Here is a 12,436-nt window from a genome sequence, read left to right as displayed (position 1 = left end):
TGCTGGGGGAATTCCCATGTAAGTAGGGCTGGAAGGAGCAGGAGGAGAGGGGAAAAACCCTTGTCTATGTCAGGAAAGAAACTGATTCACACTAATAGCTCACAGGGAAGGAAGGAGGCAAACATTAAAATGCCTACACGGAAATTTGGAGAAATTAGGAGCAATTAAACACTCTAAACCAGAGGGCTCTGACCTTGCTAAGGAAAAATACCTGGATGTGGTAGCCAAGAGATAAACCAGGAAAAATAAAACTTGGGCAAGCAGGGAGCAGGGTTCAAACCAGAGTGTTGGTTTGTAAAGCTTTGTCAGGGAAGGGACAGTGGCCCCCGGGGCCACCACCACAGAGCACATCCCTGACAGGCCATATGAGCCCCAAGCTCCTCACCAACACCAGGGATGGGCATTGCCCCCTGTGCCACTCGGGTGTCCTCAGGCATGGCAGCCCCGTGGGTCCCCTCAACCTCCCCATCCCAGCTGGCTCCCAGTGCCACCCCAGTGCCACCCCCAGTGCCACCCCCAGTGCTGGCAGGTGACGAGTGGCAGCAGCTCATTTTCTGTCTCACGTGTTTATTTCAAAGCCAAAAGAGCCAAAAATACTTGAGGCACCAGCGAGCTGACCCTGCTCTCCTGGGACACCCAAAAGGTTTCAGCACTGTCACTTGCAGGGAGGGGCTGAGCTCTGGTGGCACCACCCTGACACGCTGGGCAAGCAGCAACAGTGCCACCCTCTGAGAGAGGGGACAACAGCCAGGGCACAGCAAACTGATGCCTTCAAACTGATTTTCCCTACACACAACACCACTACACCACAGCTGGGTCCTCACTTCCCTGGGAATGGAGATCCCTGGTTTTCCAGAGGCCTTGTGGGGTTGGAGAGATTGGACACCAAACCTGCCACCGACCAAGGAATTTGCACTGGGGTAGTCTAAAGGACTGGCCACAGCTGTGAGACCAAGTAAAAATATCTGATTTAACTGAATTTCATTTTCATTTTGAATTTTTAATTATTGCTCTTTGGAGGAAGTATCCATCATCCCTTTACTCCAGAGGCCCTCAATTATTCCCATGCCAATTTGGCAGCATTTTTCACAAATCTAAACTTTTCCTGCTGAAAAGCAGGAGGCTGGATCCTGGCCTGGAGCTCCAGAAAAGCAGTGACAGCCAAAGGCAGGACCTGGCTGCTCCCAGGCTCTCCTGCCAGGGGCCTGCTCCACCAGGTGGTCCCAGTTCCTCAAGCTTTGCCCTCTCCATGCAAAATGTGAGAAATGTGAGGATGCCAAATAACCATGGGAAGAGCTCCTGGGATGGGAGGCTGAGGAAGAAGGGTTGAGGGAGCAGAGCCCCCTCAGGTGCCCATTTATCCCCTGGACATGGAGATCACTGTGTAGCTCCGTTCATTTCACACAGACATCATTTGGGAAAGCCAAAATAAAGTGATTTACTCACCAACCCTGGCACCAACACCACGCAGGAATTCTCTGAGCACGGTGGAGGATCGGGAGACAGCGCTAAGGAAAGAGCTGGGGAGCAGCTGAACCCCATCCCCCATGGGCCAGGAGCTGGGGTGTCATCCAGAATGAGAAAAAAAACAAATTAAGCAGCACCCTGAAAATTGTTCAAATGGGTCATTAGACACAAGTGCAGGACACCAGCCCAGACAGGATGGGACCATGTGGGAATTCCAGCAGGAATGAAGTTATCAGGCCCTGACAGGTCATTTGAGCCAGGCTGGGCCTCCTCAAGGACCTTCTCTGATGAGAACCACAACAGCAGCAAGATCCTCCAAAAAGTGCAAGTCCCAAATCAAAAGTCAAGCCACTATTAAAGGAAAGACATTTACAAGATCTAAAACTCTGCTCTGCAGAGGTATTAAGATGTTGGAACTAAACCTGCCTTATTCCCGCTAGTGGTTGCATTTAAAGGAAACCTTTTAAAAGGATTATCTTCAGGAACTCTCTTTCAACAGCCTTCCCTTTAAGAGTCCTTCATGGTGACAGCACTGTTAATTATGCTATGTGATGTGATTATGTATTTGTTCAGGTCTGGGTTGCAAACACGAGGCAGGGGAACATCTGCAGGTGTCACCTCCAGCGCGGAGCTGGGAACTCCGGCCTTTGATGTGCAGCGCGGGCGTGTGGGCTCTGTGCAGGGCAGGCACCCACAAGCTGCTGGGCTCTGCAGTGCCACCAGCCTGTTTGACCCGGGGGGCATTGCCTGGTGCCTGTCCTTGCACAGGGAGTTTTGGGAAAGGCGGGCGAGGATCCCCCGAGCACCGGCTTGGAGCTCCTTAAGAGCCACCGCCAGGAAAATTCTGTGCGGATCTATATCCGTATCTGGCTGGAGATAAAGACGTACATTTTTATCTGTATATATAGAGGCATTTCCAAATCTGTCTGTCTCTCTATTTACCTGCCTTTAACAAGAAAAAAGCAACTTCTTACATAGCTCTTGCCACTGCATTTAAAGCAGAAAAAGAAGTTTTTACACATCCCTCCACTCCTGGCCTCAGCGAAGGTGTCCGGGAAATGACAGATGGTTTGGCAGCCTCTGTCTTTGGGCACAAGGCTCATCCTCCCTGGACCTATTCCTGTGAGGAAGAGCCAGCTTATCCTCTCTGGAGCCATTCCTGTGAGGAAGGGCTGTCACACCGAGAGCACAGGGAGAAGGAGGTCACCCATGTCCCCACCTCACGCCCTACGAGGCAGAGCCATGGGAAGAGCTCGGCCAGGTGGGTTGGTTTGGCACTTGGAGGTGTCTGGGGAGAGGTTTAGGTTTGCTCTCTGGCCTCTCTCCTGCAAGGGAATTTGAATCTCAGCTCCAGGTACCATCCAAAATGCAAACAAATACAGCCTTGGTGTCCCTCGGGTTCGGGAGGTCAGAGGCCGCCGGGCTGAGCTGTGCCAAGTGCTTTGTGCCAGAGAGCACCAAAATTTGGGCACCACAGGTACCCCAGCCCTCCCAAAGAACACGTGCTGACAATTTAGGGAAATATTTTACATTTAAATCCAGATGTTCTGCTCCAATTCAGTGGTCGGGTATCACCTATATCGTGCATATCTGCAGCATAGGCAGGCTGGGTGGGTGGTTAAACCTGGGGCTGTGGATATATGAATGCTGTAAATAGCTGTACAATATGTGTGTGTTTTATTTTAGAGGCAGAGAATGAACTGTTGGTATCACAAAAGCACAGGGATGCAGCACATGCATGTTGAGCAAACGAACCCTGCTCTCTATATATTGTATATATACATATAGATACATCTCTAACACCTATAGTGCATATATTATTTATAGATATACACAGACCTTTTTTTCCCAACTAAACCATTTTCTTTTTTCACATTGCTAATTTACTCAAAGTCTGGAGCATAAAAGAGGAGCTGGGGAAAGGAGGAGAAGGGAAACTTCACTTTACCTACTCCAGCTGAATCTCATATAATTTCTTTTTTTTAAGGAAACTTCATTGTATATTCCAGAAAAGTATATTGGTGGGGTAGGTTTACCAGAGGCAGAGAGAATGTGCAGGGAGTGAGAAAGTGAATTGATGGATGGATGGTTAAATGAATATAAATGAACTGATACCTTTACAGGAAAATAACATTTCTTTTCTTTTTTTTTTATTCTATAGATCAGTGGGTTTTGTATCTGTAATTCTTTCATATCAGCAAAGAGGAAATAAACTCCCATGTAAATCATTTTCCCCCCATCTGGAAGCATATTAAAAGCATGCCTTTTTTTTTTTTTTTTCTTTTAAGCAGAGCCTTTTTTTCCCCCTATTTGCTTATCGGTTCATCCACCATTACATTTTAAATGAAATTGCAAGACCCCCCTCTCCTCCTTTCTCCCCCACCCCCCCGCCTCCCAAATTCCGGGCTGATGTCGGAAAGAGGGAATCAGCCTCTCCCATGCTTTAGAATAACTGACCTAGATTCAATTACAGATAGACCCGGCGGAGAGGACGGCACCTCGCTGCCTTCTCAGGGGTCTCTTAAAAAAAAAAAAAAAATTAAAAAAAGGGCAGAAAATAGGAAAGTAAAACACCCCAAAAAAGAGGAGAAAAAAACGGGGAGCAACAGACAAACAGACGATTTCCACCAAGCGCTGCGGGCGCCCGAGCATCCCTCGCCCCGCCGGAGCCCAGCAGCGCCCGCACCGACGGCGCGACCCCGCCGCTGTCCCAGCGGCAGCTACGAGGGATGCTCGCCCTCCCCGAGCGCGATTTTTGGGGGCTCCCCTCGGGAAGGACAGCTTTTGGGAGGGGGGGAGCCTCGCGGTTGTGCCCGCAGCTTCCCGGGCGGGAGCGAGGGACCGGCGGGAGCAGCGCGGCGCTCCCTCCCTCCCTCCTTCCTTCCTTTCTTCCCTTCCCCCGGGAGCCGGCCGGGATCGGGGGGTCCCGTGCGGCCGCCCCCCACTCCCGGGGGGCTGCGACCGCACGGCTCGGGAGGAGAAGGGGGGGCTCGGGGTGCGCAAGGCTTGTTTCATTTCAAAGTGGGACCGGGGCCGCTCCAGGACGCGCCGCTCGCAAATATAATCTTCATATTCAGTTCAATGGAGTCTCCTTATAATTTACAGCGGAGAGATAAGGCTGGAGGATGCAATGAAAAAAAAAAATCTGAAGTCATCCTCTCCCCCCCTGTACTGCGCTGCACCTTGGGCAGCGGAGCAGAATCCAGAATCTCAACTTCTCCCGACATATGTTTCCAGCAGATAAGTAAACAATCTGGACGTGAAATGAAAATTTTAATTAATGCAGTAATGCTATTACACCTCAAGTGTGCAAATCCCATTGCCTTGCACTGTGACAATGGGTGGGGAGGAGGAAAGAAAGCAGACAGACAACAAACCACAAGCAAATTCTAATCTGGGTTTTGCTTTTCACTCGGCTCCAATTGTTTTCATAGTTTGTTTCCTTTGAATTAATCTCATCCTTATATTTCAATAATTACCAGCTACTCATCTCTTCCCCTCTTTCTCTCACCCACTCAAAGAGCCGGCTCCCGCTCCCTCGCTCTCCTCTTTTAAATTGTGATCAACCTGGATTTAATTTCGGGGCTTTTAGGCGTACACATGTTGCCTTGTTGCAGCGTGGACCTGAACAGACCCTGCACGTTATTTCTTGTTTAGCTTTCCGAACGAGGAGCGTTCAGGAATAATGAAGTATTTTGCCCTAATAAAAAAGGGAAGGAAAAAAGAGAAAGGAATAATAATAATAATAAAGGCTGCGTTGTCCCTTTGATGTTGGTATAAAACACTCCGACTGGAATAGAGGCGTGTAAAGGGAAAAAAAGAGAGACGAGGAGGTAAAATTAAGGACCGAAAGAGAAAAAAAAATAATAAAAAGGGTAAATTACAGACACATCAAAAGCCCCAAGGCTTCCTCGCTGCGGAGCGCGGAGCAGCACGGGGAGCTCAGCCCGCGTTCCCCGGCGGCCCCGGGCTCCTGCAGCCCCCCGAGGGGACAGGGAGCAGCCGGGGCCGGGCTGCCGCTGCCTCCAAATTCTGCGTTTTAGGCATTTGGGATGATTTTGTGATGTATTTTAGGAGAGGCGCTGCGGCGGGGGGACCGTGGTGCGGCGCCCTGCCCGCGGGAGCCGCTGCCACCCGCAGCCCCGCCGGGTCCCCGGGCCGGGCCGGCCGGTCGGGGCCGCTGCGGGAGGAGGAGGAGGAGGAGGAGAGGAGGAGGACGTGTTTCTGATCACCGCTTACTTTTAAACACTACAATCAAGGAATGTAGCCAGGAGGTCGGGCCTGGAATAAAACCGTAAAATCAGAATTGCAATCTTTTTGATGTTTCAAAGTCTCTTTGAATGCCTTTGATACACTCAATAGCAAATTTACTGGGCTATTATCACTAATAAGCAGAAATAAGTAATATCTCTCAGAGACTTCTATGGGCTTAATGTGTCCTTTAAAATAAAGTTTTTTAACATCACTTAATTCCCCTCCTGTCTTTGTCTCTCCTGCAGCAGAGCTCCCTGGCGACCGCACAGCTACACCTGGGCGCCAGCGAGGGCTCTCCCGGTGTCCTCGGCCTCCCGAGATCTTTTCTCCCCCTCTCATATTTGTTGTTTTGTTTAAAGCAAGGCCAGAGTGGATAATTTTCAGTGTCTAGGTGGTCCTGCAGGCAGAGAGGAGAGGAGAGGAGAGGAGAGGAGAGGAGAGGAGAGGAGAGGAGAGGAGAGGAGAGGAGAGGAGAGGAGAGGAGAGGAGAGGAGAGGAGAGGAGAGGAGAGGAGAGGAGAGGAGAGGAGAGGAGAGGAGAGGAGAGGAGAGGAGAGGAGAGGAGAGGAGAGGAGAGGAGAGGAGAGGAGAGGAGAGGAGAGGAGAGGAGAGGAGAGGAGAGGAGAGGAGAGGAGAGGAGAGGAGAGGAGAGGAGAGGAGAGGAGAGGAGAGGAGAGGAGAGGAGAGGAGAGGAGAGGAGAGGAGAGGAGAGGAGAGGAGAGGAGAGGAGAGGAGAGGAGAGGAGAGGAGAGGAGAGGAGAGGAGAGGAGAGGAGAGGAGAAAGGAGAATAGTAAAAAAGAAGGGAGAGAGGAAGAGAAGAGAAGAGAAGAGAAGAGAAGAGAAGAGAAGAGAAGAGAAGAGAAGAGAAGAGAAGAGAAGAGAAGAGAAGAGAAGAGAAGAGAAGAGAAGAGAAGAGAAGAGAAGAGAAGAGAAGAGAAGAGAAGAGAAGAGAAGAGAAGAGAAGAGAAGAGAAGAGAAGAGAAGAGAAAGAAAAGAAAAGAAAAGAAAAGAAAAGAAAAGAAAAGAAAAGAAAAGAAAAGAAAAGAAAAGAAAAGAAAAGAAAAGAAAAGAAAAGAAAAGAAAAGAAAAGAAAAGAAAAGAAAAGAAAAGGAACTGGGGCGAGGGGAGCTGCGGGGAGGAGTGACTCGGGCCCGAGGCCCCGCTCGGCTCCGCGCTGCCTGCGCGGGGTTCCGCGGGTGCGGGCGAGGCTCCGCGGCGAAGCCCAGCCCGGGACAGCGCCCGGCCGCGCACCCAAGGCGTGGTGCGCATAACCCCTCGGCCTTTGTTTAATGATTTTATTGAAAGAAGGAGACAGTTGTGGGGAAACAGGTTTGACAAGGAGCTGCATTTCCCCCTCGAGGGAATAGCTTTTTTTCACCTCTCTCTCTCTCTCTCTCTCCCCCTCTTTCTTTCTGTTTTTGGTTTCCCTTTGACATCAAAGTCAGTAATCGGTTCATTGCAGTGTCAAGATCATTATTTAATTTATTTATCTCCACGAGTTAAATAGCTACACACCTGCAACCGGGCGGGAGGGTTGGAGGGATAACACGGCGCAGGGAACGGGAACGAAACACGGCGAGCAGAGGCTGCGGAGGGGCGAGCGGGGTGGGAGGGGGACGGCGAGGCAGCGAGGAAAAAGGAGAGTGAGAAGCAGGAAGAGAGGGAGAGTAAAGAGAGAGGGAAATAGGAAAAGGGAAAGAGAGAGGGAGGAAGAGAAAGAGAACGGAAGGAGAGAAGGGGAAAATGTGAAATGGAGAGAGAAGGAGAAGGAATTAATAAATAAAGATTAGAAAAGAAGGTTAAAAGGAAAGCAGGAAGGAAGGAAGGAAAAGTGGGGGGGTTGGGAGGAGTGAAAGGGGAAAGAAAGGGGGAGAGAAGAAAGAAGAGAGAGAAAGAAAGAAGGAAAGTAGGAAGGAAAGATCCCCGACAAAGTTTCCAGCCCTGTCTCTCCGCGCTCCCCACCTCGACCCTGTTTCCCCGAGGCCGCGGCCCCACCGAGCGCGTTCTCCCCCGCAGCCGCCGGAGCGGCCCCGAGGGTGTCCGGGCTCAGGGGGTCCGGGACGTCCCCCAAAGCTCAGCCTCGGTGGGGAGCGGGCACGGGCGCGGGGCCCCCGCCTTGCCCCACGACCGGCGCGGCCCGGGCGGGCCGGGGCCGGCGCTCCCCCCGCCCGGCTCTGCCTCCGACCATTGTCAGACTAATGCGGGTGGATGTCGGAGGACACTGAGCTATCGGTGTTATCAGCCGGGCTGACAGCGCCTGTCAGCTGGGGTTACATCAGCGCCCGCCGCCGCCGCGCCGCCCCACGCCGGCCGCATCCAGCCCCGCGTGTCCCAGCGGATCGTCCCGCGGCTCCCAGGCCCTCCCCAAGCCAGCTCCTTTAATTGTCCTCATTTGTAAGAGCCGTTTTGTCATGCTAAACAAGGCTGGAGCAGCCATTCTAACCTCTCCTTTCAGCCCTTTTCTCCTCTCCCCTTTTGTTTACCTTCGCCTGATCTCTCATTTATTTATCTATCTATTCTTCCCCCGCTTACCCTCCCATTCAAGCCCCATGTATGTTAATTGTGTTACGCCGTTTAATTCTAACATCGGTCTCCAAAGAGCACTTAATGAGCAAAGCACATCCAAACACGCGGCGCTCCGGCTATTCAGCCCTTCCAGACGGATCCTCTGCCTCTTCCTCCTTCCCCTGGTCTCTGCCCCGCGACTCCCTCCCTCCGCCAAGGGCAGAGCACCCCAAACGCCGCTAATTGAACCGCACAAATCCCAAACCACCCCCTTCCAGCACCGCCAAAGCTCCCCTCCCCGCTCCAAATATTCCCTCGCACAGCTAAAAACTTCAACGCCGCGGAGGCAACTTGGGGAAAGCCAAATTCCCCGACGGGACGGGCCGGGCCGGGCCGGGGAGAGCGGCCCCCCGCAGCCCCCCGGCTTCCCTCCGCTCCATCCCGTCTCTCCGCAAGTTTTCTCCGCCCGCAGCCGCGTTTCCCCGACGGGCTCCGAGCGGAGCCCGACCCGGCACGGCACGGCACGGCTCCAGAGCCTCGGGCTGCGGGCGGGGGTCGCTCCCGGCGCGGGGGCAGCGCCCGCGGCTCCCGGTGTGGGACGCGGGGCTGCGTCCCCGCACTCACAGCACGCACTTGCCTCGTTTGATGACAGATTGTCTTTATTCAAAACGTCTTTGTTCAACAAATGAAAAGGTTTAACGAGGTAAAATCCTGCCGGATACATCTTAGTTTCTGTTTCTTCTTGCCCAAGACATTGTGAAAACATATTTAAATTGCCATCGGTTTTTATTCGGTTTTTCGTTATTATTAGTAGTAGTAGTATTAATTTTTTTACAATTCTACTGCCTGACTTCATACCTGACGCTCTGTCTAAAGTAAACTTAGATCTAGTCTCACTGGATCACACAAATTTAAGGACTATCTGTTTTAAATTAAGCAAACACTATCATAGGTTTTAAATATAAATGTTTCTCCCCGACTTTTTTTTTCTTTTTTTTTCTTTTTTAACTTTGAAGAGCCTTTTTTTCTGACATGAAAAGCAATTTTACCTAGTAGTACGTGGTGGCAAAATATATATATATTTATATATATATAACACAGCTGATCTCGTTTTTCAATGTGCAAAAGGAAAAACAACGAGGGAAAAAAAAATAAAATCAGAGTAAGACCGGGACTTCCCAAAGTCAAGTCCAAGTGACATGAGACCCTGGAGAACTCATAGACATTAAGAGAATAAATAAAAATCGAAACCGCCTCTCTCTTTCCTTTTTTTTTTTTTTTTTTTTTTTTTTTTTTTTTGTCTTTTTCTCTTCTCCTCCCCGCTTTGTCCCGAAAGGGCAGTTCAAGGTTCGCTTTTCTTTTCTGTTTTTAAACACATTTACAACTCTTACAAGTGCCGGGCTCCTATCTGCCCCCGCGATTGCAGATCCCCCCCGAGCCTGGGGCCAGCTCTCGTGGCGAGCTTTAGGCGAGAGCATCTCCGAGGCAGCGTCCGCGTCTGTCCCGGCCCGGCGGCGGGCGGCAGAGTCCTGGTTCGGGTGGCCTTTTTGCTCCTGCAGCTTTTATGTACATGCACACACGGAGGAATCCCAGTTCCAGCTGCCGGCCGGGGTGGGGGGCACACGCACGCACACACACACGCGCCTGTGGGGGTGCGGGTGGGTGGGTGGGTGTTACATGGCAGTCGCGTGTGCTGAAGAATAGGGGTCTATCCCAGTCTTGGTCATGCCTGGGAATAATATGTAGGCAACTGGAGGTTGCAAACTGGAAGCCGACCAAGCGGTACAGTTACATGGCACGACATAGCCCGGGTTAGTTGGCGAGGGGTGAGTGTGGGTGTGTTGGCTGGGGCAGCTCAAGCTGCCGAACGCCCCGTTCTGGTATCCCAAGGTGGAGGCGTAGGGCAGGGTGCTGGTGGCTAAGGTGTGAGGAACCTCAGTCATCTTCTGAATGGCGCTGGAGCTGAACTGGCTGGGGTCAAGTAAGGAGTAAGGTGCTGAGGTGGGAGGCAGGAAAGCCCTGGCCTTCTCCGGGGAGCTCAGCAGCGAGTCAGTGGCCCCCACGGGAAGCCCGGCGGCCTTTAAGGGATCTGTTTCCCCGAGGTAAGGCAAAGGGAAGACATACCTGTCCTTTTTCAGCAGGTTCTTGGGCTTGCGCCGGGGCCGGTACTTGTAGTCGGGATGCTCCTTCATGTGCTGCGCCCGCAGCCGCTTGGCCTCGTCGATGTACGGGCGCTTCTCCGCCTCGGAGAGCAACTTCCACTCCGCGCCCAGCCGCTTGCTAATCTCCGAGTTGTGCATTTTGGGGTTCTCCTGGGCCATCTTGCGCCGTTGGCCGCGGGACCACACCATGAAGGCGTTCATGGGGCGCTTGATGTGGTCGCTGGGCTTGGACATGCTTCGGCCGGGCGGCGGGCGGGCGGGCGGCTCTGCGGGGCGCGGCGCGGCGGCTGGGGGCGCCGGACGGCGGCGGCAGGACGACGAGGAGGAGGACGAGGAAGAACGGCGGGAGAAGGCCGGAGGAGCCGGAGGAGCGGCAGGAGCGGGCTCAGCTGATCATCACAGGTCCTCCGCCAAGGCCGTCCCCGGCGGGAGCCGTGCCGGGGCGGGGCGCGGAGCAGCGCGGAGCGGCGCGGAGCGGAGGCCCGCGGGGCCCGGCGGGCACTAGGCGGGCGGGGAGCCGCCGGGCGCAGCACCGGGCCGGCGGTGGGGACGCGGGGCGGTGCGGGGCAGTTCAAAGGCGCGGGGCTGCGGCGGGCAGGCTGACATAGCGGCAGGGCGGTCACAGTGCGGCCGGGCGCCCAATCAGCGCGGAGGGGGCCCGCTTAAAAAGAGAGGGAGAGAGGAAGGGCGAGAGGAAGAGGAGGGGAGGGGACAGAGGAGGGAGGAGGAAGGAAGGAGGGGACAGGAGGAACCCCCACCCCACCCCCCCGCCTTCTAACGCGCGGATTAAAAGGAAAGCTTTTGTGACTTGCTGCGCTAATAGCAGCTGTGGAGGAAGGGGGAAGGAGAAGGGGGTCGTCCCCATCTTCCTCATCCTCCCCCATCCCTGGGGTGCGCGGAGCGGGGCCGGTCCCGGCGCCCTCCAGGCTCCGCCGCCGCCGTCGGGGCTGCGAGCGCTGCGCTCCGCCGTGCGCCCACCGCTGTCCGCTTCCCCCGCTGCCCCCGCCTTCCCCGCGCTCCCGGCCGCTCTCTCCCTTCCCCAACCCCCGCCTTCCCCGCTCCGCAGCCCCGCTTAACCCCGGGAGCCGGCCCGCGTCCCGGCTTGCTTTGAATAATTGCCTGCCTCCCGCGAAACGCCCGTGGGGAAAATATTTATTAAATGGAAACAATTGTCCCGGCTCCCGGGGGGGACCGCGTTTGTTCCGGGCTTATTGGTTTTTAGCACCTGCTTTGGTTAACAAACCTGCTCCGAAAAAGCCCCCCCCGGGCCGCCCCCTGCCCTCGCCCGCCCGCGTCCGACAGCGACCGGGAAGAGAAACGAGATGTCGGGGGGGACTCCCGGCACGGGCGGGGGACGCCCGGCCCTGCACCTCCGGGGTCCCCCCGCGCCTCTCCGCCCGAAACTTCGCCTCCTGCCCGAGGGGAGCCGCCGCCGCCGGCCGCTCCGTGCCGGGCCGCCGCTCCCGGGGGGCTCTCGGCTCCCCCATCCCGTCCAAATAATATTAACAATAATAATAATAGAATAAACCACCTTCGCCCTTATTTCCTCCTTCTTCTCAATAAATGACTTTCGTTTCCCGGCAGAGCCCTGTGCGTGCGGAGCCGGGGAGGAGGAGAAGGAAGATGAGGAGGAAGAAGAAGAAAGGGGCCAAGGATGTGGAGTCCGCTCACCTGGACGGGGCCGGCAGCGCCCGAAGCTTTGGCTCTGCTGCCGCCGGCTCCGTCCCAGAGGCTTTTTTCGTTGCGCCCAGAAATGCTTCGCGAATTTCCCAGCCCACACCAGGACCCCCTTGCCCAGAGCGGGGGCGGCGGGCGGGACCTCCCCGGGCGGGATCCTCCCGCCACGGCACCGCTTCTTCCTCGGGGAAATTTGTCCCCATCCCAGGGTGGGATTCCCCCGGGCTCCTCCCCACCCCCAGCAGCCGCCGATGTTCGTATGGGACCCGCAAACAATAAAAGGGGGATGCAGGCGGCCCCTTCCTGCAGCTGTCCCCACAGGGTCACCTGCGACGTGGCCCTTCTCGGGGACCTCCGGGCCACACGTGGTC

At 54.5% G+C, this 12,436-nt stretch overlaps 1 protein-coding gene across 3 annotated transcripts; it reads right to left on the bottom strand.

Moving 5' to 3' along the window:
• Positions 1-8,867: 8,867 nt before the first annotated feature.
• SOX14 (SRY-box transcription factor 14) lies at positions 8,868-11,129 on the bottom strand. 3 transcript variants are annotated; one of them, XM_059855118.1, is made up of 2 exons: positions 10,351-11,129; positions 8,868-9,870 (listed from the first exon to the last, which is right to left on the bottom strand). In XM_059855118.1, the coding sequence occupies exons 1-2, from the start codon at positions 10,620-10,622 to the stop codon at positions 9,789-9,791; spliced, it is 354 nt and encodes a 117-aa protein (XP_059711101.1). In that variant the 5' UTR covers positions 10,623-11,129; the 3' UTR covers positions 8,868-9,788. The 3 variants fall into 3 exon arrangements, with proteins under 3 accessions (XP_059711101.1, XP_059711100.1, XP_059711099.1); XM_059855117.1 differs by having other exon boundaries at positions 8,868-9,955; positions 10,351-11,127; XM_059855116.1 differs by having other exon boundaries at positions 9,768-10,197; positions 10,351-11,121.
• Positions 11,130-12,436: the final 1,307 nt, after the last annotated feature.

Source organism: Haemorhous mexicanus, chromosome 10 (assembly GCF_027477595.1).
Source record: "Haemorhous mexicanus isolate bHaeMex1 chromosome 10, bHaeMex1.pri, whole genome shotgun sequence".
Lineage (NCBI taxonomy): Eukaryota > Metazoa > Chordata > Aves > Passeriformes > Fringillidae > Haemorhous > Haemorhous mexicanus.
The sequence above is the reverse complement of the archived record's forward strand: the minus strand, read 5'-3'. Positions and strand labels throughout refer to the sequence as shown.